Source organism: Alternaria conjuncta (genome assembly GCF_024043145.1).
Source record: "Alternaria conjuncta strain BMP 0040 chromosome Unknown scaffold_2, whole genome shotgun sequence".
Lineage (NCBI taxonomy): Eukaryota > Fungi > Ascomycota > Dothideomycetes > Pleosporales > Pleosporaceae > Alternaria > Alternaria conjuncta.
Window position 1 is genome coordinate 1,779,518 of NW_026250091.1, and position 25,150 is coordinate 1,804,667.

Here is a 25,150-nt window from a genome sequence, read left to right on the forward strand (position 1 = left end):
CAAGATCGGTGTGGGAACGAGATTCCAGCATGCAAGGCATGGGGTGAGGGGATTGGGTAGGTTCGGTCGGTGTTTGGGGACGTGAAGGGTCGCTGGTAGGACGATTCAATCAGTTGAAATGAATTGAATAGAAGAGTCAGAAGGGGGCTGATTATTGGGTATTACTGCTATATCTCAACATGGAATACCCATCAACACAGCAGAAGACTTGGATAGATCGATAGTATAGAGTGGAGCATATGACATTGCATTCGTACAGGCAACTCGTCCGCAATGAACGTGATATATACTTGTATGTTCATTGTCCCTCCTCCGTCTTCTCCTCATCCACTTCATCCTTAATAATCCTGCAAATCTGAATCTTACTCTTTCCCGCCCTCAGCACCAGCGCCTCCCAATCCACAAGATAGTGATACGGATTGAACTCCTTGCCCGGCTCGATAGTCGCCCACTTCAACGCGGTCGGGTTGTCAGGCGGACCAGAGTTGGGTACGATGACGTACGCGCCCTTCTTCGCGATCAAGCGGCTCGCTTCGGATTTCGAACTCGCGAGACCGGCGGCGTGAAGGACGTGCGGAAAGGATCCGGCTTGGAGCATGGAGAGGGGGAGTGTAACGACATCTGACTTGTCGTGCTGAGGTCGTTCGGGTAGAGTGGTAGTTGTTGGCTGTGCGGTGGAGGAGGCGGCGTAGGCTTTCTTGTATTCGAACAGCTCTTTTTCCTCCTTCATGTGTTCCTTTGGCTCGTTGGTGTCGCCCTCGTCCCTGGCAATCGCGTTCCTCAGCGAGAATAGCGAGAAAGTATGGGCTCCCTGGCCGAACGCGTCCTTGTGTGCGGCTTCGGCTTTCTTCGCGTCTGCGGCACCGTGTGCTAGCTCGACGATTTCGCGGGCGAGTATGTGTTGGGCGTTGCGCTTAGATGGGTCTTGGTTTTGGCGGTTCATTAGGAGGCCGATCTCGTCAAGGGGGAGGAAGGTGAAGAGCTTGAGGTAGCGTTCGACGTCGGCGTCTGCGGTGCGGAGGAAGTACTGAATAATTTGTCAGTGATAGCATCGTAAAAGATTGCGGAAAGTGTACTTGGTAAAGATCGAACGAGCTCATCATCTGGCGGTCAAGCCAGACTGCATTGCCCGCGCTCTTGCCAAACTTCTCGCCAGACGCTGTTGTAAGCAGTGGTGTGGTGAGACCGTAAGTTGCTACGCTTGGGTCTTCGTCGCCTTCTGCTCCGTTGTCCATGCGATGTATCTTGCGCATATGACTGACGGCGCCCATGCCGGCGATGATATTTCCGTACTGGTCAGATCCGCCTATTTGTAGTTGAACGCCCTGGTTCCGGTACATGCTCCACCAGTCGTAGGCTTGGAAGAGGGGGTAGCTAAACTCGGATATAGCCATACCCTCGCCGCTTTCCATTCGTAGTTTGACCCTGGACGTGTGAGCAGCATTCTGCACTCGAGATATGAAGGACTTACGAGTCGCGACTGAGCATGGCACCCAGGCGCATACCAGACCCCAGATCCCTCATCAGCTCAACTGCACTCAACTGGGACAGCCATCTCCTGTTGTTGAGGATATCCTGCTTTCGGCTGATCAGGGGGGAGTACTGGTACTTGATGCCCAGGCATTTGACGTTCGTCCACAGCTTGTCCAGTTGGCGCTGTATGCTCTCCACATTCATAGACTGCACATCTTCGCCTTGCCGAGACCGAGCCGTTGTTCTGCCAGAAGGGTCGCCAATCTGGACGGTGCCTCCTCCTAACTAGCCATGATTAACTCGCGTTGTATGCATCGAGTCGCGGGTGGCTCACCAAGCTGACGGTGTAGTAGCCATGGAGGTACATCCAGTACAGCGCCATAAGCGGAAGGAGGTGGCCGACATGTAGGGAGGGGGCTGTAGGGTCCACGCCGACATATGCGCCGATGCGTTTCTCGGTGAGCAGCCAGTCGAGCGTCTGGCGTCCACTATAACAATTAGCGACCATTGGGGAAGGCTGTTCGCGACATGCTCACCCAGCGACATCCTTGACAAATCCACGCTCTTCAAGTACACTCAACATGCTCTGGTGCATTCCCGCCCGCACTTGTCCCGCATGTTCCTCCCATTGCGCCTGGCGTATTACTGGGTCGGGCTCCTCGTCGGCCCATCTCGCTGCCGGGCGCTCACCACGGGCAAGCACATGCTGATGTCGTATGCATTGCCGACATACAAATGGTCGGGGCCGTGGTAGACGTCGTAAGGCTGACATGGCTGCCCATTGAGCGGCATCAAAACTTGGGCCCATGCCAAAATGTTCCTAAATGCCAAGATGGGAATTCAATGACCCCGATTGGCTGGAGCTCTAGTGCACCTCGCAGCTACCCCGACCTCCGCACACGTCACCTGCACCTCCTCGGCCTCTTAGTGCCTGCATATGCATCATTGTGCTGCTGAATACCTTAGTTGTTGGTCAATGCAAACTCAATATCCTCCTCATCATCCGTCCCGTCCATCGTGTCTTTCTGTGTGCTTTCTATCATTATCCTACTTAACTCCATAGCTTATCCTGACTTTCTGCATTCGATACCATGTACGCCGCACTCAGCTGCCATCCTCCGCTAGGCCAGACGACTACCATTCCCTCCGATCGAGAATCTGTGTGTTCAATCTGTCTCCCGACCTTTGTCTCATCTAATCACACACTCAGGTAAGGATTACTGTAGTCATCGAGAGCTCAGCCGGGCCGCAGAAGGCATGGGAGGTCGCTTTGTGGCACAACTTTGATACTCTTGATCAATGGACAAGCACTAGCTTAAAGCCAAATGATGGGGCATGCGTGGTGAGCAAACGATCGTGCCACCTAAGCTCGTCAGAAGCTAATCGCAAATAGACGGTAGTCAAGCCCAATCACTCAAATGTCCAACGTCAGTACTATACAATTGACTTAGCCGGACGACCCAAGCACGGGTCTTCCCTATCGTACACCATCACTTTCAGAGCTTCAGAAGTAAGTAACATTCGCTCTACAATGGGCTGGCTGGATTGGCCATGTAAAGCGATCAATCGCAAGTTGTCGCTAACATACCCAGAACGAACCGTGGAAGTGGGCCAACGAACAATCCTCAACCTCAGACGGTCGCCTCATCTACCAGTCACCAGATGCGTTGAAAGAAGATTTGACTTACTATCTCGAGGGCCTACCACCATTCCTCAATATATCCAAAGAACAAAGCGATACGCCCAACACCGTTCTGTGGGACCTCACCTACCCCATCAGTACAGCGTCAGGTAAGCAGCCCGGTCTGTCAGGCGAAAAGCTCGGTAAACCGACGAATCTCTCCCGCTGGTTCGCCGAAGTACGACTATGGGCTCCATGGCTCGCCCCGAGACAGGGCAAGGACCGATTCCAACCTGATAAGGATGCCATGTTGGCCGCATTCGAGCGTCACGATGGCACCCATCTGGCACTGCTTGCTGTAAGTGGATTAAGTGAGGTATTGACAACCCTCAACCACGACGGCGAAGGCAGAGTCGTCATGAACGCCAGGAACGATAGCGAAAAAGATGGCACTGTGCGTATCGTTGCTGCAGTGGGCATGAAGCTAGACGACGCAGTAGCAGCTTCGATGTACTATGCTCGCAAACTCTTAATGGCATACCAAGTATCGGCAGGACTGGTCAGCGAAGAAGAGAAGGCCTTGATTGACGACTTCAAACCCCAGTGGCTGGAGAACTGGTATGACGGCTTGACGTACTGCACCTGGAACGGCCTAGGCCAGAAGCTCAATGAAGACAAAATCTTCGAGGCACTGGAGTCACTACGCAAGAACGAAATCAATATCAGCAACTTGATCATCGACGACAACTGGCAGTCGCTCAACACCGAAGGCGGCGATCAGTTCGACAACGCCATGACAGAGTTCGAAGCAACCAAAAAGGGATTTCCTCGTGGCCTCAAAGCCACAGTCAGCGACATACGAGAAAAGTACAGCCACATCCGCCACATCGCTGTATGGCATGCCATATTTGGCTACTGGGGTGGCATTGCACCTGAAGGCCGCATAGCAAAAGACTACAAAACTAGTCTTGTCCAACTCAAAGACGGCGTATCCGGCGGCAAGATCACCGTCGTAGCCGAAGAAGACGTCTCGCGCTTCTACAAAGACTTCTACGAGTTCCTCTCTTCCTGTGGCATCGACTCCGTAAAAACCGACGCCCAATTCTTCCTCGACGAGCTCCACGACTCGGACGACCGCCGCAAGCTAATCAAATCCTACCAAGACGCCTGGTCCATCGCACAGCTACGTTCCTTCTCCGCGCGCGCTATATCCTGCATGTCGCAAGCCCCGCCCCTAATCTTCCACTCGCAACTCCCGTCCAACAAGCCACGCATGCTACTGCGTAACTCGGATGACTTCTTCCCTGAGGTACCGGCCAGCCACCCCTGGCACATCTTCTGCAACGCGCACAACTCCATCATAACGCAATACCTCAACATACTCCCCGACTGGGACATGTTCCAAACGAGCCATGACTACGCGGCTTTCCACGCCGCCGCGCGCTGCGTCTCCGGCGGCCCCATCTACATCACCGACGTCCCCGGGCAGCACGACATCGACCTCATCAACCAGATGACAGGTAAGACACCACGCGGCGACACGGTCATCCTACGTCCCCACACCGTAGGCAAAACAACACAAGCCTACAACGCATACGACGACACCGTCCTCCTCAAAGTAACCACCTATGTCGGCATGGCCCACACCGGCGTCTCCATCCTCGGCGTCTTCAACTGCACCCCCAAACCCATCTCCGAACTCATCGCCCTCGACGCCTTCCCCGGCGCAGAAAAAGGTACCTACATCATCCGCTCGCACACAGACGGCCAAGTCACGGCTCCGACGAGTGTAGCAACCAACGACGCGTTTGTGCATATCGAACTTCCGGTTCGCGGCTGGGAGATTCTATCTGCGTTCCCGTTGATGGAGTTTGAACTGCAGAGAGGGGAGGGCAGTGAGGCAGCCGGACCGCGCAAAGTTTGTGTTGCGAACTTGGGGGTTGTGGGGAAGATGACGGGGGCGGCGGCGATTGTTAGTGCGGATGCATATGTGGATCGCAGTTCGGGTAGACTGAGGGTTTGGACGAGTTGTAAGGTTTTGGGGAGGTTTGGTATGTTCTTTTCTTTTTCGTGTTCCCCGTGTTGCTTCCCTTGGTGCTGTTTTTGGATATTTACTGACGTGTCACAGCACTATATGTCTCGGACCTGCCAAAGCGCTCTATCGAGAATGACTTCTTCGCCGTGTTGTTCGGCCGCCCTGTTCCAGCACATTGCGTCAGTGTCAGCAAGGAATGCGAGAACGTGCTTGAGATTGATACGGTGCGGGCGTGGAAGGAGACTGATTCGAAGGCTGGATGGAGTAATGAGGTTGTTGTGGAGGTCGTCATACGATAAGCATAGACTTTAAAAAGAATGAGGAGGGGAAAGAGTCAAAGGCAAAACACCATCGCATCCAAAGTCGTCATGTAGAAAAGACAAGTCTTTCACTTCCAGGTATCTTATATGCATGCAAAACGCACCACTAACGCCCCCACCACCAAACTATTGTGCTCAGAGAGCAAGATAACAAGAGCTGTACACTTTTATCAATCCCGCCCGTTGCCCTAATCGGAAACAATGCGTCATTCGTACAGCTGGCATTCCAAGGCAAAACATGGCGGTCGTACGAAGTCTGAACTGAGGTTATCAACACGGAATCGAGACTCATCATAACTTGACGCCCCAAACACCTCGTCCGCCAGCAACACCGACCCACTCGCCGCCTTGCCCTGTCAGAGCGCTCTGAGGTGCCCAGCTAATGTTGCCGACTTCGTAGTCGCACCGCCAGCTGGCATAGGGTCCCTTCTGGCCCACGGGCACGTTCTGCGCGCCTGCGGCTCCGTTGGCGGGATGTGTGGTCGCGGGCTGTACGACGGGAGGCTGTGTTGAAGCGTGTTCCCCGCTGATTGTCGCGCCGTTGTTTGCGTGTAGCAGGTCCCAGATGAGGACGAGGGAGTCGTCTCCACCAGAGGCGAGCATGCCTCTCCGCGATGGGTTCCACTCTATGCTGTTGACGGACGCAGAGTGGCCGCGCAGTTCGAGTAGGGCCTGGCCTGGCTGCCGCACGTCGAGGATGCGGATGAGGTTTGAGTCGGCGGCGAAGGTAGCGAGGAGGTGGGAGTCGTGGGGTGATGCGGCGAGACGGAGGAGCGGGGGCGCGTACGACATGGTCTGCTGGGCTTTGGTGGGCGACATGCGGCCTGTTGGCGAGCCTGGACCTTGTTAGCAATTGGCGTCGAAAGTGAATACAGAAACTGACCCTTGTCTTTGTCGCCGCCCTTGTCTGAGGGCTCGTAGATGATGGTGCTGTGCTCTAAACTGCGGAGATCGAACATGCGGACACTGCCGTCGGCTCCACAACTGACAAAGACATCGACACTCCCTGCGCAGAAGCGTACATCGAAGACCTCTTTGTCGTGGGCAATCAATTGGGTCTTGGCGGTAAGCGAGGGTATGTCCCAGATGGTGCAGGTCGTGTCTATGCTGGAGGTGATGATGAGCTTGGGCGACATGGTATTCCAGTCGAGGGAGGTCAGCGGCGCGGTGTGTTCAGGGGTCTTGGAGTTGGAGAGGAGGGCGAGCGGCGTGAGCTTAGGGAGCTGGGGCTCTCGCGTGTTTACGGAGGACGAGCGCGTGATGGTGTTGCTCATGTTGTTTCCGGAGGCCTGGGGCAGCGACCACAACCGCAGATGGTCGCCGGACGTTGCGAGGAGGTCGGTCGACTGCTTCTGCGACGACGGCGGCTCCCACAGTATGCGCGTGACGGGGAAGGAACATGTGGCTTCGGCGATTGCGTTGTACTCGAGGCCGTAGGGTGTGGCGCCGGGGGCGGAGGTGTCTTGGGGCGCTATTTGCGTGTCGAGAATGCGGATGAAGTTGTGGTTGTCCTCGAGATAGCTGCCGACGGCCATCTTGCCTGCGCTGTTGCCGCCCGGGACGTTCCATTTGCACCAGTCGTAGGCGTAGATGCTCCAGGGGGCGAGGTAGTTGCTGTTGGAGGGCACCTTGTTGCCGTCGCTGACCATGGTGTTGCCGTGTCCCATGCCCTCGTGGTCCATGGTCGAGTTTGCGCGCGGCCTGATGTCGGCGAGGCCCAGGGGCGACTGCGATGCGGCGCCCGAGGGAGTCGTGGGGTAGTACTTCTGGGCGGGCGTGCCGGCTTGGTACTGTTTCTGGTCGGGGGTGTTGGAGAAGGGGACGTATTTCTGGTCGGGGCCCAGGCCAGCTGGGCTCGAGCGCGAGTAGGAATGGGCCGAGTGAGGGGAATGCTGGGGCTGGCTGATGGTGTTGGAGCGCGTGGGCAGCGTGTACTGCTGGGCGTTGCTGGCTATCTGCGTCTGGGTAGGCACGACGGGCGCCGTGTAGGCGTTGGCGGGCGCGGGTCGCTGTTGCTGCTGCGGCCCCGGCGGCTGTTGTTGTGGCTGCTGCGCGGGCTGGAGGGCGCCGGGGACTGCCGGGGAGCCATACTGGCTGTTCTGAGGGGTTCCATGGTCGATGTTGATGTTGGGCGCCGAGCGGTAATTGTCGGGCGAGCTGTACAGGTGCTGCTGCTGGGGCTGCGCCGACGCCGATGAGGGCACCTGGCCGCCGCCAGAGGATATGTGCAGCTCCTCGTTGGTGCGCCGTCGCGGGGCGTCGAAGCTCGAGGTGGCCTGGGGCGGTGCGGTCGAGGGCAGGTAGGCGTCGCCCTGGGCCGGCTGGTTCGCGCTGCTCTGGGGCAGGAAGGCGTCGGTGCCGGCGCGCGTGGTGCCCTGGGTGGCCCCTCGCAGATTGCCTCCAGGCGCTCCTATGCCTACAATTGCGAGATACACATCAGCCCACGTTCACGGCGGTGCCCAAGGCCTGCATCTACATACTCCCCAGCGCCGACGCCGCTGCAAAGATGCCCTGCGCCGGGTCGTTGTGCGCATTCTGGTGGTGGTTTCCGAAAGGCATGGCGCCTGCAATTGCTCTACAGAGTACGCTGGCTCGGGCGGAGGAAAGAGAGACTCGGGACTGTTGCGGCGCGTAGTCAATCGTCGAGAGCTCCGCTGCGGTTGGCCTCGACTTGCTGGGCGCCCGCGGCTGTTTCTCGGCAAAAGTTCCCCACCACCCCTCCGCCTCCCTTCACGCTGCTTCGGGTTACCTCCATGTGACACAGGCTCGCTTCCACTATGGTTATGATTCATGATCTTCGATACCACCGTCTCCCACTTCAGGTTCGAGGTTCATTGACACCCGCAACATGCCGCCAGCACACAAACCAGTCCGCCGTGCACTGCTGCTGCTGCCGCCTGCGCCCTCACCACCCTCCTATGCAGCACTCAAGGCCGCCTACAACTCGCCCTTGTTCACCGTCCTGAAAGAGCTGGCCCGGTCTCCACGCAAATCCCATGAATCCATACTTCTAGAAATTGCATTGCCATGCCCTCATCTGTACGGCCATCTTGATGAGCCCAGGGGCCTACACTACGCAACCACCCAGCAGCTAGTAGCCGATCTCTACAAACTCATCTGCATCACGGCGAGCAGGGAAGCTATCGATACGGAAGACTCTGAGGGCGTTGATGCTCGCGTCGTACTAGTCGCGTATCCCAGGGACGGCCAACTAACCAAGCCTCTACCAGATTCCACTCCAGAGCAGGAACTCCAGGGGCCAGCAATAGACATCCATACGCTAGCCCGGAGTTCGCGATCATGGGATACTGTCTACTCGGTCGAAAGCGAAGAAGGAGAGCGCGTATTGAAGAGCTTCCTCTCTCTGTCCAAAGCCCAGATACCCGTGTCCAAAGTTCGCGGTGGTATTGTCAGTGTAGAGGCCCCAGAACCAGTATCGTCTGCCGATGAGACAGACAAATCAATCAACCACCTCTCCGTTGCCGTCGGAGGGACTTTCGATCACCTTCACATTGGCCACAAGCTACTGCTTACCATGTTTGCCTTTATGCTCGGAAGGAAACAGCCATCCACTTCCGATGCGAAGCCCAGCGTACTTACAGTCGGAATCACCGGCGACGCTCTACTAGTGAACAAGAAGTTTGCAGAGCATCTCGAAAGTTGGAAAGAGCGTCAGCAATCAGCACACGACTTTCTCTCATCTCTCCTCTACTTTGGCCCCCCGGATGACGAGCGCATCCGTGTTGAAGAGATCCAAGAACCCGGCCCGAACGGACATGCCGTCCACGTCAGCTATCCCTTCGGGCTCACTATCAAATATGTCGAGATTTGGGATCCTTTCGGCCCAACCATTACTGACAAAGACATCTCTGCCTTGGTGCTGTCGCTCGAGACAAGGAGCGGAGGTGCTGCAGTGAACAACAAGCGCGGCGAGCAGGGATGGGACCCCCTTGAAGTTTTTGAGGTCGCTGTTCTCGATGCCAGCGAAGAAGACAGCATCGATGAAACCTTCCAGAGCAAGCTGAGCAGCACTGAGATTCGTCGAAAACGAAGCGAACGTGTTCAATCCAGAGCGAAAGCGTGACCCGATAGGCGTGGCCGGGCGGGTTGATGGCGAGACACGTCTTTGAGTGTTTGCCGTGCTGGAACAGGCCCAGGCGATATGTGAGTAGAGTTTTCGTCGGCACGAGAGGTCGACAAGTCGACGAGGCAGGAGGTCATCTAGTGTCATTTTCTGTGCGACGATCTACGACAGCTGCGTGCGCCATAGCTACACGACCGCGCAGGTCCGCATGACGTTACCAGGGCGAGTATAGGCTTGTGAAGCAACACGTCGATCTGACCGGCAGTTCCACGCATGCATCGTCATCGGCGCATGTACGAGCGGGATTGCGGCCATGTCCTCTCCGTCCCGAATTTGTGCCATGACCGAATTCGGGTCGCTTGCGCCTACACAGATGCTTGTATACTATTTACATATTGCACGCCGTACTTCATGTGCTGTAATGGAACTTGCATGCCATCATCTCCTGCCGAGCAGGACAGATGACGCACTGCAACAGCGTACGCACATTGCGAGACATACAGACACCCGTTTCAGCCCACTATGAGGCTCCTAAAGCTCCGTGTCGTCATGAGATGCCCATCGCTTCAATGGCGTTTGCGCCATCCCAAGTACACGGCAGTGGAATCGGCCGGATGACGCATCTGAAGCGCTTGTGACGCCAATCAGCCGACCTCCAGATGCATGCTTCGTTGGCAACGCATCGAGACCATCCATGGATGGAAATTCGTGTAGTGGGCTGTGGGGAGCAGGCCTTCGGGCCTCGAATCAGCGCAGGCGTAACAGCCAGCCCTAGCGAATTTGTGCAGTAGTCCACGGCGGCCATTCGACTCTTCTTCGCGGGAGGAGCCATGCATGTTTACCGTCCTGCTTATGTAAATGCAGACGCTAGTGATCATGTGAGACGTTATGCCCGTTGCAGTTTAATGCATCGCGGTTTGGGCGAGGGCGTACCGGGGTGCACGCTGCAAGTTGCAGGCGGCGTGTCCAGTCCCAGGTCGTCTTCGCAACTCTACGCTTAGCTGACTGCTGGCAGAGAGGTCATGCATTTCTTTCTCCGACCACGCCCCTCTGGCTGTCCTTCGCTTGCTATCCCATAGATCGGTGCCGGCTGTCGGATAACACCACGTTGTCAGTTGACTCGACTGTCCCGCTGTCGCTACGCTCACTACCACCTGCCATTCCCTCCTCCCGATCCGGCCCGAACGCTGCTGCCCTGCATTGAGAGTATATCCGCTGTGCGGTGCGCTCCTAAATCGCGCTGGGAAGCTTCCTGAGCAGAGCTTCTTCGGAGCGGTCGTCATGAATGTGACCACTTAAAATGGGTATCCTCGATCTCGCCGACGAGCTTCTTCGCATCATCCTCGAATATGTTGCGAGCGAACCAGAAAAACCAATAAGTCTGGAGCGCCGCGCATACCTGTCGCAGGAATCTTTCAAGCTGCCCCTCCCACCTGAGCCCGACGATGCCGAGACGATTGCGAGCTTTAGGTAAGTGGTATAGCCGCACGGAATGCATGTGAGACACACACTGACTTCGTATCCTCACCTTTGTAGATTGACTTGCAGAAGATTCAGCAATTTGGTGAGTACGGCTGTACGAAATGCACGTGAGACATGTACTGAGCCTCTGCAGGGTGTCATCCATCAGTTCTCGCGCGTTACGACACGCTTCTCGCAAAAGGGACTCGAAAGATTAGAGAGAATAGCTGGCCAGCCTCACATTGCCGGCCGTGTGAAGAAGTTCAGTTACATGGTGCCATTTTTCTACGGTCAAGGACGAGAGCGCATACAGGAGCTCCTCCATACACGGCCCGAGAGTTTCAGCTTCCCTGATATCGAAAAATTCCAGAAAAAGGTGAACGAGCAAACCAGCCTTCTGAACAGCAGGAAAGATGCACATATCCTGCATTTCGCGCTTCAGCGATTCACTTCACTCCAGCATATCCAGATCCTACGCCTGCAGGACCAGGAAGATGCCGTGTTAATCACGTACATGCGGGGTCACAACGAGTTGAACGGTCTAGTACCGACATGGCCACCGGCATGCTTGCATAGCGCGAAAACAATCGGTCAAGCAAGTAATATCCGTGTACGGATTGATAGGAGACATTTACTAACTTCGACCTCGGTCTTCAGGCCCTCCTTGAGTCCGAATCGCCATGTTCGCGATTCTCATCCCCCATGCTAAGCCCGCAGAGCGTACTAGGTGCCGCTAGCAATCCGCCATCAACCCTGGGAATCCTTGCCGAACGCCTGACCTGTCTAGAGCTACATTTCGATGACAGCACGGACCTAGACGTTCGGATGCGACATCTCACCTCCCTGTCCAAGGCATTGTTTACTGCGGCTAAGAATATTGAAGCCGTGCATATTGGCTTTCCTTCATACCGACCACTCACATTGCGGCTAGAAGAGCTTTTCCACAACGTGAAGTGGGAAAAGCTGCAGGGTACGTTTTGCGTCTCTGCATCATGAGACATACACTAACCTGATATCTCCGTCTTTGCAGCTTTTGGGATCCAAGCCTGGCGTCTCAACGCAGATGAAATTCTGGGGATTGCCCGGCGACACAGAGATACATTACGTGGTTTGCGTCTGCGTGATGTACTCTTGAAAGAGGGAAGCATGTGGAAAGACGTGCTTCCCTGTCTACGCGATGAGCTCACAAGGCTTGACTGGATTTCTCTTAGGCGGATTGGATATGAGAAGCAAGTAATATCCGTGTACAAACGGTTGTGAGACTTTTACTGACTTTGTACATCAATCTTTAGGCACTTCGACGAGCAGTTCGTTATGGGAGCCGAAGTACCAGAAGACGACCCTCTTGGAAGCGACAGTAGCGACGAAAGCGATTACGAATACGAACACGAACATGACGATCAGTCTAACGGGAATGACGCTGATGGCAGTTCAATAGCTGACACGGAATCTGACGCAGAGACCGACGAGCCTGAACAGGGTGGTAAGTTCTGGCTTTACGAAGTGCGTGTGACATATACTGACCTCTACAGGCACCCTTTCCTTCCCGCCTATGCCCGATACCCCAGCCTCGATTACATGGTGCAACTGCAACGGACACATGGATGGCGTCGACGTCTTAGGAGACGACGACGGAATCATGGTCACCAATCAGCAGCGCAAGTTCTGGGAAAAGTGGGTCGTAAGGAAGGTCTGCACCGAGCAGCATGGCCACAAATGAGCGGCCGAATAAACCACCAGAAAAGGAAGCGAAGCTATGCGTAATAAAGCCGCAACAACATCTGTTGGGTTGCGTTGCGTGAGGCGGGCGTAAGAAGAAAAGCAATTATCCATCGAACCGTGTTGCAGCCCTGGAATCATTATATGCAGGCGCGATCACGTTTTGGATCCCGTATGCGGTCTACGGACCGCATATGCATGTGGAGCAGCAGCCACAGCACCATTGACGGGCGCTTATGCGACAACCCAACAACCCGTCACCTGGTCACTTCCACCCCATCGTCGTCAGTCGTGCGAACGCAGACTGCGCCGTATCGTTGCAGGTTTTTCTGGACCCGACTAGGCCGATTTCACGCATTCGCTTCTTTGGAATGGTCGGACGAATCATGCGGCAACAGGACCAGGAACTCCAATCTTTTCGGCTATCTGTCTTGAATCCGTACTTTGACTGTCAAAGCATAGCGCCGGCGCAGCGAACGACACTTTCGCATACCACTTGTTCGAGAGGCATGGTTTAAGTCCAAAGTCTTCTGTTGCACCAAAAGTTGTGCGCTTTGCATTCTGCTTTTCTATCCTTTTTTTTATCAGCTCTTCGACGCCAGTAACGAATGTAACGTAGCGTGGGAAGGAATCTGCTTTTCAATTGATTGAATCATTATAGGTATCTTCACTTTCTGCTTCTTGTCTATCACCTGCTGTCGCGGCGATGCCGTTAAAGAGCGAAAGTGGGGCACAGTCAGAAGATACATACGCTCGCTGGTCCGGCTCCCACGTGCGGGTTTTGACTAAGAAGGAACAACCTGCTCTTCTATTTGTTCACGCCTACACGGTTCCTCCAAGTATGCTGGTAACGTCACGACACGGCGATGCGAGCGGTGAGGTTCAGCTATCGACCGATTTTCACACGTCTTTCTCTTCAACGTCTTGAGCCTAGCACACTCACAGAGATCCGACATTGGCATGCGTTTTCCGACGCTCTACTGACCAGCCAGGATATGATGAAGAACATGCCGGCAAGCCTCACTTCTAACAATGAAGCAAAAGGACCAAAGCCCACACTCAGCTGCAACATCGACCCGAGCTTTACCAACCCACTTCGCCATATCGAATCGGTTCTGAAAACACTCAGCAATAACCTCTTTGACATGGCCGACTATTGTCTTTACGCATGTGTGAGCGTGCTGGCTCACTGTCCTCGAGGATGCATGGAGCCGCCTCTTTCACCTCACCACGCGAAACCGCGCTCATGACACGTCGGACGCGCCGCCATAAGCTTCTCCGACGCGTACACGCGACTTGGGTCTGACGCGTCTCGAGCTGGCTGCCTGGTGGTTGAAAAGTCTTCAAGCCGTACAGTACAGCATCTTCTCTATTCCAACCTCACCCGAATACGACCCTTGCACAACGCATCCAGAAACGCCAGTTCGCTGATTCTTGTTCAATTCATTGCATCAGAAGCAGCAGATACATACTTCATCGCAATGACAAGGCATGTCTGGAGAGCAGCAGATGCCAGTGTAATGCTGTGGGAGCCGGCAGTGGCAGCCACGACGCCTCCGGCACCGCAACAGCCGCAGATGCCGCAGCAACCGCACGGGGTAACCGAAGCTGACATCCAAGGTAAGTAGTTACCAAACATGTTTCTGTTCTTTCTTTATGAAGCAGGCACTGACAACTCCACAGCGTGCTTAACAAGCAGCTACGATGACACCGAGCAAGACTTGATGCTTCCTTCAATCGAGGATGTTTTTGAGCCATGTATCAAGAGCGAGCCTGGAGAAGAGACCAATGCAGTCGGCTCGTCAACAGTCGATTCCACTACTTCGGATTCATCCAAACAGCGTTGTACTTCGTACGATTCTCAGGCTACACTACCATTATCGACGCCTTGCCCGTCGGACGAAGAAAGAGATCTTCCTGTTATACTTCGCAGTCCTGCAAGGACGAGCCACCACCTCAACGTTGGCAATACCGTACCCACGCCACAAGTACGAAGGACTCTGGACTTCGGTATGCCAGCCTTTCGCCATACCAATGACATTGTACAACAAGTCTCTGAGCCTAGCGACTTCACTTCGCTGGCAGCACTGCGAAGGCTGGAACGAGACCCTCCCCACCACTGGCATGAAGATGAACGAGAACTTTTAACCATCCTTTATCGATGGTACGAAGACACAAATGTGGCAACCATTCCGAAGGTCTTCAATGCTATCACCAGCCTCAACCTCAGACTTAATGTCATACGTTACCAGTTCGAAAGCCACCTCATTCTGTATGGCGGTCGTGCGTACCCTGAGTTCGATCGAGTAATGAGAGTCCCCTTCCACAACCCCGAACACAAATACGACGAGATTCACGCGATTATCGAAGATACGGCCTCCGAGTCTGGCATTAACTTGTCACGGCGCATACACGAGGTGAGAATCGAGTCTGGCTTGGCGAGAACTGCAAAGTCCCCCAAGACGAGGAAACACTACAAATCCCTCGTTAGACGTGCGCTAAAGAGGGAGAAGGAGAAAGCTCGCGCCCTTCGCATGCCGGCTCCGGAAAATCTACCACTGCAGGCCCTTCAGCTCGGCGGAATGACATTGGCTGAGCAAGACAACGAAGAAACATGGTCAGACGTTGATGGCTATCATACACCACCCATCACACCTACGCAGCCGACACTCCGGACTCCACCCGGCAGGAATACCATTGGATTTCGCGTTTGGGATGCAAACAGCCGGACAATGTTCGACGACGAGACGGGCTTCGTGAGTCAAGTCTTCTCGATTTGGAGGGGCGAGTTTCTGCCGCCTTTCTCCCCCGACGGACAAGGTCAACAGGCTCTGATGCTCTTGACGAACCTCCATCTGTCCATGAGTGGCGGCGCCTCGGCTTTTGTCTCAGTGTCGACGAGTCTCTTGCAAGCTCTCGTCAAAGCTTCTACGATGTTTGAGCCCAGGATCGCCGTCAGTACGTTGAAGTCCCACATCATGTACCACTTGGTTCCATGCTAATCATGGTGGTTTTCTGTAGTTGCGCTCGATCATCCACTGCTCACAGAACCAAACAAGACTCTGCCAGCAGCAGATGTCATGCGGATGTTGAAAGCGGAAGGCCAGGCATGGTGGGCAAGATATAAGGGCCACGCAGGTGAAGCACCAATACGCCGTACATACTGTTCTTTTGCTAACACTTCTCAGAACGAATGGTATGGGCTTCCGTCCCAGCTGCAGCCGTACTATCACACTTCCCGATTTCCAATCTCGCTGTCTTATCACGCCACAACCAAGCTTGCGATGATATCCTCAACTTGCGGGATATACAATCCGGCCGCAAGACACAGTACGTCTCTTCGCTCTTGCGCGATAGGAACACAATCATCAACATCCGCACGGCACGAGCCATGGCTGTGGTATGCCGGGCCTTCAAGATGCACCGTGTCGGCGTCAGCCTTGCGCACATCCAGGGACTGGTCTCGTCGTTGGTGGATTCGTTCCAGCTGATGTACGTCACAAGCGATACACCTCGCATGTCCATTATGATGGCCAAAGCATTTGCTGTCTCTCTCGTATCGCAGGCTCATCATACTCACGATGTAGAGGCGGCTTTCCAGGAAGGCGTTCTGCAAGGCACTGTTAGTATTATCCGTATACAAACTATTGTGAGACATTTACTAACATGATACATCGACTTTTAGGCTACCATCGAGTTCTACACGCGCCGTCGACCCGTGGTACCTCCACGACGGAGCAGCTGAGGAAATCTCAGCAACCTTCTCGCGCTATCAAGACTACCAATGAACAGCTTGTCTCAAATACTTCAGGCCTATGGCGATTACAAGAGTATGGGCAAGTACGAGGAATAGCTCTCAGCATGATTTATCGAGAACGTTCGGCGAAGTGCTAATGTCATAAGGTATCCGAGCTTTGATAAAGATGTCATAGATCGTATATGTATTTGGTATGTGTAGAATGGTTGATAGCATGCTACAGAATGCAGAAACATACGACTAAATAGATGCTTACCAGAACTTCGCTCAAATGCTTACTCGCTATCAAGCCTCCTTTCCCTCGCCTCAGACCCAGAACCTCCAGAAGCCTCATCATCCCCTTCACTTTCAACCCCATTCGTTTCCACACCATTCATCTCCACACCGTCCGTCTGCCCCGCCTGCACCGCACGATCCCTCGCCGCAACATGCCTCATCATCTCCTCCTCCATAGTCCCCCTCTGTCGACGAATCTCCCGCCACATTTCCTCCACTTCCGCGATCTCCGCGTCCATCATGCCTTCACTGCCCCCTTCGCTACTCCCCGCGCTTTCCTCTTCCACACTTCCCCTCTCCACTAGGAAATTCTCTCTAGCGGCTCTCCTCATGTCCCTCGCATCGCGACGCCGCCTAAGCGTTGCAGTAGGGGTTTCGTAAGCACCGTTACGGTGGAGCTCTACGCTCTCTGATAGCTCTCCGTTCGTAGGCGGGTTGGAAGTGGGAACAGTGTCGCCGTTTGTACTTCCGACGGCGGAGTTGACAAGCGTAGTTCCGCTTAAGGATGCGCTCCGAGAAGAGCGTGTTGAAGACTCCGATGAATTTCTCGTGTCATTTCTGAGATAGATACTAGGGGGGATGATTTGGGTCGCTGTTGCGTACCCGTTCGTCCTAGCCTCCGTTGCTTGATGCGGACGGAGAGGTATTTCCTGGTCTATTCCACCTTCAGCGCGGATTGCACGGAGGCGTAGGATAGGGCCGTCGAGGGTGTACGATACGGAGCCCCAGTCTCCAATCGCTTCGTTCAGTTCGGGGGTGGAGAGGCGTGGGCGCGGACGGATGTCTTCTGGATCTGCGGTAACTCGCTCTGGGGTTGGGGGTTGAATGTAGGCGTTGGAGGTGTGGGATCGGCCATTTGTGAGTGGCGCGCCGTTGTGACTGGTGTTGTTTGGCGTTACGATTCCGGCGTTGATGTGGAAGGTGTTTGTAGTCCCGTTTCTGTTGTCGTTGGTGCTTCTTCCGCTTCCGCGACTATCACCATTTTGATACTCGCTATCAGGCTCACGAATCCATACATCTTCACTCAGATCTTCAACGCCTTCGTGATCGACAAACCCGTTTACACCCTCAAGGTGAACAGCCGCCGTAGTCAACAACGTACGACGGTGATTGTTCGGGTCAGTGTAACCCAGACCCATCGCTATGGTGTATCTAACTATGATATCCCTGATGACCCTGGAGCCGATGGAAGGTCTCAAACCATACAGAACGACGAGGAGTGGCCGGATAATTCCTCGTGCGTCGGCATAGTCTTCTCCATTAGAGTTGTCAGTCGTGGGTTCGTAGATGTAGCCATAGAAACGATTGTCATTGGAAGGAAGGTGGTTGTTTACATGACCGTTTGGGAGTGAAGGGTACTGGATGTTGCCATTGGTAGAGGGAGTATGAGTATAGCCGTTAGTGTAGCCGTTGGGCTGATGAGCATGTCTTTCTCCACTGGGCATGTTGGTCGTTAAACGAGTCGGCTCGGTTTCATACCAACCGTCACGGGGCGCGGCATGTCCATTCGTCGTTACGTCACGCCTCGAAGCATTATCCAAGAACGATCTTTCGTATTCCTCGATGATAGTGCGCATGGTTCTCAGTCCTAGTTGTGGCGTTATATCAGTCAGAACATTCGTTAGAATAGCCCGGCGCCACAAGCCTCCAGGATCATTTCGAATGACTATCCTTGTGGGACGGGGGCCGCGTGGGGAGGGGTAGAGATTATTCAATCTCTGACGTATGGGGGAGGATGTGATGGTAAAGATGTCGTAGTTGGTGGAATCAAGACGAGGTATTCGAAGATGTCCATGCGTTGTGGGAGTAGGGCTGTCGCCATTCGTCGGGAGCGTGGGCGTGTCTTCCTCGACAAGCATTCTAGCGCGAGTCTCTACGTTTCCACCGGCGCGTACGGCTTGTGTAAGTATGCGCGGTTCATCTCTCGATGACGTTGAATCTTCTTCAGGGCTGGGTGGTAAAGCACTGGCCGCAGCTGCTTCTAGTGCTTCCTCATCGTCCAGTATAGTGACTTCTCCGCCCCGTATGCCGTACACGTTTGAAACATTTTGCGGCCCATCGAGAATACCGTCATTGGGATGACCACTGGAGCAACGAGTCCTGTTTATCATCGACCTCTGTATCATACGGCAAGCCAGCTCTCTGGCCCGCTGCTCTTCCAGAAACTCGTCGACATCGAACGGCTTTCGTACAGGTGTTTCCCCCTCTTGGCGCTTCTGCACTTCTCCGTCTCCATCATCATCCATTTCGGCTTCATCGCCAGCCTCATCTGCTAGCTCTTCGTATCCTTGCTGTCGCCTTCCCATATCTCTTACTTCGTTTTCCAGCCTCCTCGTTCTCTGCCTTTCTCGATCAACCATCCTTCTCAAAGCTCTGACTTCTTCAACGAGCGATGGTACAATATCCTCAAGATCTTCGAGGTTGTCCACTCGATCTTGAGTCTCCGGATGTGCTTCAGGGGCCCGGAAGTATGTCGCTAAAGAGAAGAGAAAGGAAGATATGGCTAGGGCGGGAAAGGTGGCCGTTAGGAGGATGATGAAATTGCTACTGTTCATTCTGTGTTCGTACAGTTATTGTTTCTCGTTTGTGGAGAAGGGATTTATGGATAGTAGGAGCGTGGGATATGGCTTTTGAGGGCGGAAGCCTCCGATGAAGTGTCGAGTTGCGATACATGTTCGACATGCTGGACGCTTGAAGTTGTGGACCCGTCAATCAAGTCGGTCACTGTGGGTGTGTCATTCTGCGCGCTGGTCACAAGACATCTTCGGCCTGATGGGCCTGTGAAGGAGTCAATCAATGAATGCAGCTTGTAACGGTTACAGTATTCTTCACCCGCACTCGTGATAGCGTTGAGTCACACAATAAATGATACAAGCTACCTCTCCTCCACACGACATCGTAAAAATTTCCTCATGATCAAGTCTTCCGTATGCCGTGGCTATTCGCCTTGTCGACAACCACGACATCACACACACAAATGCAAGTTCGGCTTTGCACAACTAAGCCCGTAATGTTTGATGAATGTACAGATTGGTATTATATTACTTGTGAAGTGTATGTATGTACAAAGAAACCCCGGTCATCGTTTCATTCGATGTTTAACCAGAGGCAGCAATGACCAAGGTGTACTGGGCAACCTGCGAGCAGACGAAGTCGTTAGGACCGTTGCCACCGGCGTGGCAGTAGGTGGGAACAACGCCCTGACCCCAGAAGCCGACACTGTTCGCATATGTTAGTCTATCGTCCAAAATCTGTGTCACTTCATGTACGTACGCAGTGCCAAGCTCGTGGTAGAGAGTGATGGGGTAGTCGCCGTTGATGTCCTTGGTCATGGCGAAACGGTACTTGCTGTCGCCGCAGTTGACAATAGGAGCGGGGAGAGTAGGGTAGGGTCCGCCAACGCAGGAGAGGTCGGTGGCGTTGCGGCCGTCAATCTTGAATGAGACGGACTGGAGGGTGCCGTTGTTCTTGCGGATGGTGTAGTCCTTGAAGTTGACGTTCTCGTAGCTGTTGACGTCTGGTGGGCCCTGGCAGTGAGCCGGGTTAGGGCAGTCGGGAGTCTGGGCAGCGGGTGCGGCCATGGCGGCGGCACCGAAGAGAGCGGCGAGGGTGAAGAACTGCATTTTGACTGATTTGAGAGGTTTGGTGGTGTTGATAGACGAGGTGTTTAGAAATTGACTGCTTGGATGATGGATACAAGATATGGTGGCTGGAGCCGTACTTATATCTCCGCGAAGATCTTCATTACCATCTTAACGTCACTTAGTCGAGCGCTCGACCAACAACCAACAACGCTCATGGATTCGGTCATACCTCCTCGTATTTCTCACCGTGGTGGGTTGCATTCGGGCAATGATGTTGCCCCCCGGACGGGCGTGCACCGGCGTGGGCACAAATCTCCGAGCCTAACGTGTGGACCCCTTGACCGCTAACAGCTTCTGTGATGTAAGTGGCATTGATCATCGAACAACAAGGCAGGTACCTCGTATACTGCAGTTGCGCATGCTGTGATGGATATTGCGGCTTGATGCATTGTTCTCGTTTTCGCATGTCGGCACGTTGCCCAGGTGAGCTCTGCATTGACTGAGACGTCTGTGATCGTGAATGCGTTCACCGCAACTGCTCCTGTAAAGAGCCAGCACATTGACGTGGAATTCACCTTGGCATTAGTGATGCAGGAACCACCTGCGAGCGGTGACATTTTTGGGTCCGCGAAGCTGAGCCTCAACTTTGACATGCAGGGTGCCAGAGCCGCACGCCACACCCGCTGACGCCACAAACAGCGTGGCCTGCGAGGCTGGCAGTTGACGTAACGTGGGCTTCGCTGTTCAATCGAGCGCCACATTACATCAGGTTCTGTTCGCAATTGCGAACCCGGTCGGCATGACCGTCGTGGTGAGTGCGCAAGCCCAGTTCCAAATATAGTGGCACCTGCGTTGCACCTAGCGACGGTATGCATGATGGGAAAAACACCTCAACCTCGTGTGGTGTGTTTCGTGTTAGGAGGCGTTTGTGGAGCGCATGTTTGTTGAGACTTTCGATAGTGCGACAAGTTTGCGGGCCCCTAATCTAAAAATGGCATGATGTCATTGGGCACGCTGTGCAAGACTCGAAAGTTCGATGTCAATATCTATGGACAACACACTGAACGTGGAAACATACGCGTGGAATGCTTTTTCTCGTGCTGGCAGCTCTCAAGATAGCACATCCGTCAAGGTAACGAGGAACGGTTCGTGGTCGCTCTGAACACGCCAGAATAAGCGTCTCGGCAGTAGGAAACCGCGTTTTGCTGAGACGCGACCTAGCACTGTAGGTTGTTATCGCTACCAAACAACTTGCACAGCTACTGCGCAGTCGAAAGGACGCTCATCGGGGCTATCAACGCGAACACTGTTGTATCACCTGACAATATTGTGGGGAGCAGGTTCGAGAAGTCGCACCGAATCAACAACTGATGATCGCAATCTTGTGTACGATAACCATCCCAACCTTGCAAGTATCAGCGACCTTCCTCGACAGTTGTACGGGATACTTGCTCTCAGAAGGCGGTGCACTTCTCCGCACAAGTCGTGTCCAGTCGCATATCATTCAGGCAAATTCCGTGTTGATTGCAGGCATAAGCGATGTTGTGGAACAGGCAGGGTAAAGGAGGATGGTTAGGTCGACTCTGCTATTTTGCAAGCGCAGCCCGTCTCATAACGATGATTGCATGTTCAGAGAATGGAGACAAAGACGCTATGTGGAAGTGGCAAGAGCGAAGAGGCGTATATGTAGAAGATCGTTGCATCGTTTGGTTATGGTATGACTACTGTTCTGCTAGAATGAGAGAAGCACACCAAACAAATGAGAGGGTATATAACATGCTTGTTGCGACCTTTTTGAACTCCGGAACACCATGCATGAAGCTCGCTAACAGCAAAGGAAGTAAAGCACAGAAGATGAGAAGAGCGTGAAAGTTGCGCTGCGTTTAGTGTCGCCAAAGAGTTGACAATCGGCGCTCTGTCTTGACGCCGCGGTCTTCCTCGTTGCGGGGTCTGAGTCGCGAGAAGGGCGCTTTGAAGGCGGTCGGAATCTTGACCATGGATGGCGAAGTAGGACCTGTCGGTGATCCAGGATTGGATCGTGCTTTTTGTTGTGTGAGAGTAGCTTTGTATTGCTCCCAGTAGCCGGTGGGTGTCGCGCTCACAGGCGTGGAGAACATTGAATCTTTCGCCGGCGATGTGGCATTGTCCAAGACTGACGAGGTAGATTTGGATCTGTTTCGATACGGAAGATTGGGTCTCTTATCGGCAATGAGAGCGCGTGCCTCTTCGGCAGTGAAAGTGGGTCGTGTGTCGGGAAACAGATTCATACGGGGTCGAGTGGGCGACGGCGGAGTGGAGACAGCCATACCAATGGTTGAGTCGACTTGGGAGTTCTCATGGACATCATGAGTTACTTCTGACTCGTTCTTCTCGAAACCAAACTCAAACTCGGCTTTAGGGGACTGTTGCCGTAGGAGAGGATGTATATGGCTTTGTGCTGTGAGTGACATAGTGCCAGGTGACTCAAAGGAGACAAGTCCACCCAGAAGCCCACTCTCTTCTGCGGCGCTAACCTTACGAGTAGGGCTATCCGCAGATGCGCTGGACTTAGATGAAACCACACTCGCGCCTTCGCTCCATAGGGAGCTTGCTGTAGAGCTAGTACTGTCTGAACGGCTAGGAGGCTCCCCAGTGCGCGCCAGGTACAGTGGATATGTGGCACGCTCGAGTTGAACAGAATCAAGTAGGGGTGTTCGGGGACGTGCGGCCGTGCTTGCTGTAGAACCCTGCCTACTACGAGTGACTGAGGGTGTTCGTGATCGGAACCAGGAGGTATCCAGTCCAGCTCCGCTCTCTGCAGTGATTGCCGTGGAATGCTCGGAATAAACAGAAGAGGTTTGGCGAGCGTGATCTTGCGAAGATGGGACAGAGTCTTTCGACTTATCGCTAGTTTCCTGAACAACACCAGCAGGCTTCTGTGTAGTTTTCATTGTGAGGCTATTGCTCCGCGAGCCTCGAGTAGAAAGTGACCGTCGCGCTAGAGAACGCACAGAGGACGAACGAGGTAGTTGGGATATCCTAAGAGGCGCAACCTCCATGGATCCACGTCGACTCATGTTTTGCGGCGTAAAGTAATCTTCCCTTTGGCAGTCTGGCTCTATAGAATAGAGACTGCTTTGAGAGTCATCAGGACCTTCGTCGATGGCCACTGGCGTCTTAGCTGGAGGTGACGCCAAAGGAGTCGTAGCAACGCTATTGGTAGTCGAGGTGGGCTCCGCAACGTAGCACAAAGCGTACTCCGGGCTTTCAGTATCGCGAACTTCTTTTGGCGCCCTCAGAGCGGACACAAGATACTGGAGAGTGCCATAGATCAAGAGCCACCTGACTTTACGCGCATCTGTTGCTGATACCTTGCCCTGGCGTTGACTGGGGCTGGTAGCATGCGCCTTCTCAAAATGGATATATGCCTGCACGATGTTGGACTCCATCGCACTGGGCTCTAAAACGTTCGTTGCCGCTGCTAGAGCACCATGCATGGTATCCTGTACCTGCGTCTTGTTATACTGCGAGGCCAGAACCAGCTGTCTCAAGGCCTTTTGAGAGTTCGTTTTCTGGGAATTTGTTCTCTTCAGTGGCGAAGTGTATGTCGGTAGGAGAGGTAACGGGTGCGGCTGAGACTTGAAGCCATGTCGTTGATCGAACGTTGCAATATTCTGCAAGACACAGATGCCACCGCTAGCTGGTCTTTGGGAGGAGATATCGGCAGTCGAGTCGGTGTCTACGAGGTAGTCGTACAGGTTCTGGAAGTCATAGTACATAGACTTGTACAGAGCTTTCGGAAAAGCGGCACCCCGTGGTGGTGGCCAATAGCCAAATTTGTCCACGTAGAAGGTATGCAAGAAGCGGCGGAACCGATCGAGATGGCTCCTGGCACCGTCTGTCAATCCGAGGTGAGTCGGCGAGAGGTCTTCCTGTAGAAACCTGCTTAGTGCGGTCGATACGCGCCCGAGATGGCCGTCAACTTCGAGATGTGCGCGGGTGATCAATGCTTTGGTAAGCTTCGAAGTCAGCTACAACATGTTAGTACAGCGGCCTGAAGCAGTTGACGAGTTTCATACAACGTATTCCGGACTGAGAACTAAGCTGTCGCTCATACCGACGCAATGGGCAAATGCATCGACCCAGATGTCTCTCAGTTTGAAATGCTCTGCGTAGTAGAGGCTTGCAAGAGCATAGTCCGTGCACTCCACCAGATCCCGGTACCCTTGGTTCTCAGCGTAGTCTAGGAAGTCTTGGTGGTTGTTCGGATGACTTGGACGGAAGTGGTGTAAACGTTCCTGGACGTCTACGAATGCTTGGCCCATATGATCGCCTACCAGTGGTTTACCCAGAAGGAAGGCAAAGAAGTTGCGAGTCGCAATGTGCCGTCTAAATGAATTCTCTCGTGATAATTCCTCCGGAACCGGGATGAAGAGCTCGACGATGCTGTGTTCCCCATTGGCGTTGGTAAGGGAGCTGGGCATTCGCCTCAGGTGCTGGAAAGCGGATCCCGGAGCAGACGCGATCTGCGCATCACATAGCTGGAGCATCGCCTCACACTTCTTCTGTCGTAGGAGTCTGAACGGAATGCAGAAGGACGGGCCACGACGCGAAACTCCTTTCGCGTGTAGATGTACGAGGCAATCTCCTTCTTCATACCACAACTCTGGATCCTTCCGGCTTATTAGCTTAGCTTCCACATGAAACCTTCGTACATACCCTGCGTAGTCCATGATCCCAATCGCTCACAGTACGGGTCAAGCCTGACCAGCGTTGTACTTTGGTTGGATGCATCGGCTTTGAAGGTGTAACAAGGCAGCTGGCGGACCTTGGTCGCGTTT

At 54.0% G+C, this 25,150-nt stretch overlaps 9 protein-coding genes across 9 annotated transcripts; 4 read left to right on the top strand and 5 right to left on the bottom strand.

Annotated features, from left to right (window-relative positions):
* Window positions 1-298: 298 nt before the first annotated feature.
* On the bottom strand, window positions 299-2,056 carry J4E85_001714 (uncharacterized protein; the record flags this gene model as incomplete). Its single annotated transcript, XM_051465998.1, has 5 exons — window positions 299-1,027; window positions 1,077-1,425; window positions 1,472-1,758; window positions 1,808-1,961; window positions 2,010-2,056. 5 exons carry the CDS (start codon window positions 2,054-2,056, stop codon window positions 299-301), a joined length of 1,566 nt encoding a protein of 521 aa, XP_051330555.1.
* Window positions 2,057-2,564: 508 nt separating this feature from the next.
* On the top strand, window positions 2,565-5,428 carry J4E85_001715 (uncharacterized protein; the record flags this gene model as incomplete). The annotated part of the gene is made up of 5 exons (XM_051465999.1): window positions 2,565-2,633; window positions 2,684-2,815; window positions 2,867-2,983; window positions 3,066-5,145; window positions 5,223-5,428. 5 exons carry the CDS (start codon window positions 2,565-2,567, stop codon window positions 5,426-5,428), a joined length of 2,604 nt encoding a protein of 867 aa, XP_051330556.1.
* A 312-nt stretch (window positions 5,429-5,740) lies between these two features.
* On the bottom strand, window positions 5,741-8,008 carry J4E85_001716 (uncharacterized protein; the record flags this gene model as incomplete). Its single annotated transcript, XM_051466000.1, has 3 exons — window positions 5,741-6,285; window positions 6,333-7,865; window positions 7,930-8,008. The coding sequence occupies 3 exons, from the start codon at window positions 8,006-8,008 to the stop codon at window positions 5,741-5,743; spliced, it is 2,157 nt and encodes a 718-aa protein (XP_051330557.1).
* A 289-nt stretch (window positions 8,009-8,297) lies between these two features.
* Window positions 8,298-9,533, top strand: J4E85_001717 (uncharacterized protein; the record flags this gene model as incomplete). The annotated part of the gene is made up of 1 exon (XM_051466001.1): window positions 8,298-9,533. The coding sequence occupies one exon, from the start codon at window positions 8,298-8,300 to the stop codon at window positions 9,531-9,533; it is 1,236 nt and encodes a 411-aa protein (XP_051330558.1).
* Window positions 9,534-10,833: 1,300 nt separating this feature from the next.
* On the top strand, window positions 10,834-12,714 carry J4E85_001718 (uncharacterized protein; the record flags this gene model as incomplete). The annotated part of the gene is made up of 7 exons (XM_051466002.1): window positions 10,834-11,003; window positions 11,082-11,097; window positions 11,149-11,589; window positions 11,652-11,964; window positions 12,025-12,223; window positions 12,287-12,477; window positions 12,527-12,714. The coding sequence occupies 7 exons, from the start codon at window positions 10,834-10,836 to the stop codon at window positions 12,712-12,714; spliced, it is 1,518 nt and encodes a 505-aa protein (XP_051330559.1).
* A 1,480-nt stretch (window positions 12,715-14,194) lies between these two features.
* On the top strand, window positions 14,195-16,566 carry J4E85_001719 (uncharacterized protein; the record flags this gene model as incomplete). The annotated part of the gene is made up of 4 exons (XM_051466003.1): window positions 14,195-14,333; window positions 14,397-15,671; window positions 15,902-16,335; window positions 16,525-16,566. The coding sequence occupies 4 exons, from the start codon at window positions 14,195-14,197 to the stop codon at window positions 16,564-16,566; spliced, it is 1,890 nt and encodes a 629-aa protein (XP_051330560.1).
* A 179-nt stretch (window positions 16,567-16,745) lies between these two features.
* Window positions 16,746-19,301, bottom strand: J4E85_001720 (uncharacterized protein; the record flags this gene model as incomplete). The annotated part of the gene is made up of 1 exon (XM_051466004.1): window positions 16,746-19,301. One exon carries the CDS (start codon window positions 19,299-19,301, stop codon window positions 16,746-16,748), a length of 2,556 nt encoding a protein of 851 aa, XP_051330561.1.
* A 543-nt stretch (window positions 19,302-19,844) lies between these two features.
* J4E85_001721 (uncharacterized protein) lies at window positions 19,845-20,369 on the bottom strand (the record flags this gene model as incomplete). Its single annotated transcript, XM_051466005.1, has 2 exons — window positions 19,845-19,965; window positions 20,020-20,369. 2 exons carry the CDS (start codon window positions 20,367-20,369, stop codon window positions 19,845-19,847), a joined length of 471 nt encoding a protein of 156 aa, XP_051330562.1.
* A 1,844-nt stretch (window positions 20,370-22,213) lies between these two features.
* Window positions 22,214-25,042, bottom strand: J4E85_001722 (uncharacterized protein; the record flags this gene model as incomplete). The annotated part of the gene is made up of 4 exons (XM_051466006.1): window positions 22,214-24,340; window positions 24,389-24,835; window positions 24,916-24,982; window positions 25,029-25,042. The coding sequence occupies 4 exons, from the start codon at window positions 25,040-25,042 to the stop codon at window positions 22,214-22,216; spliced, it is 2,655 nt and encodes an 884-aa protein (XP_051330563.1).
* Window positions 25,043-25,150: the final 108 nt, after the last annotated feature.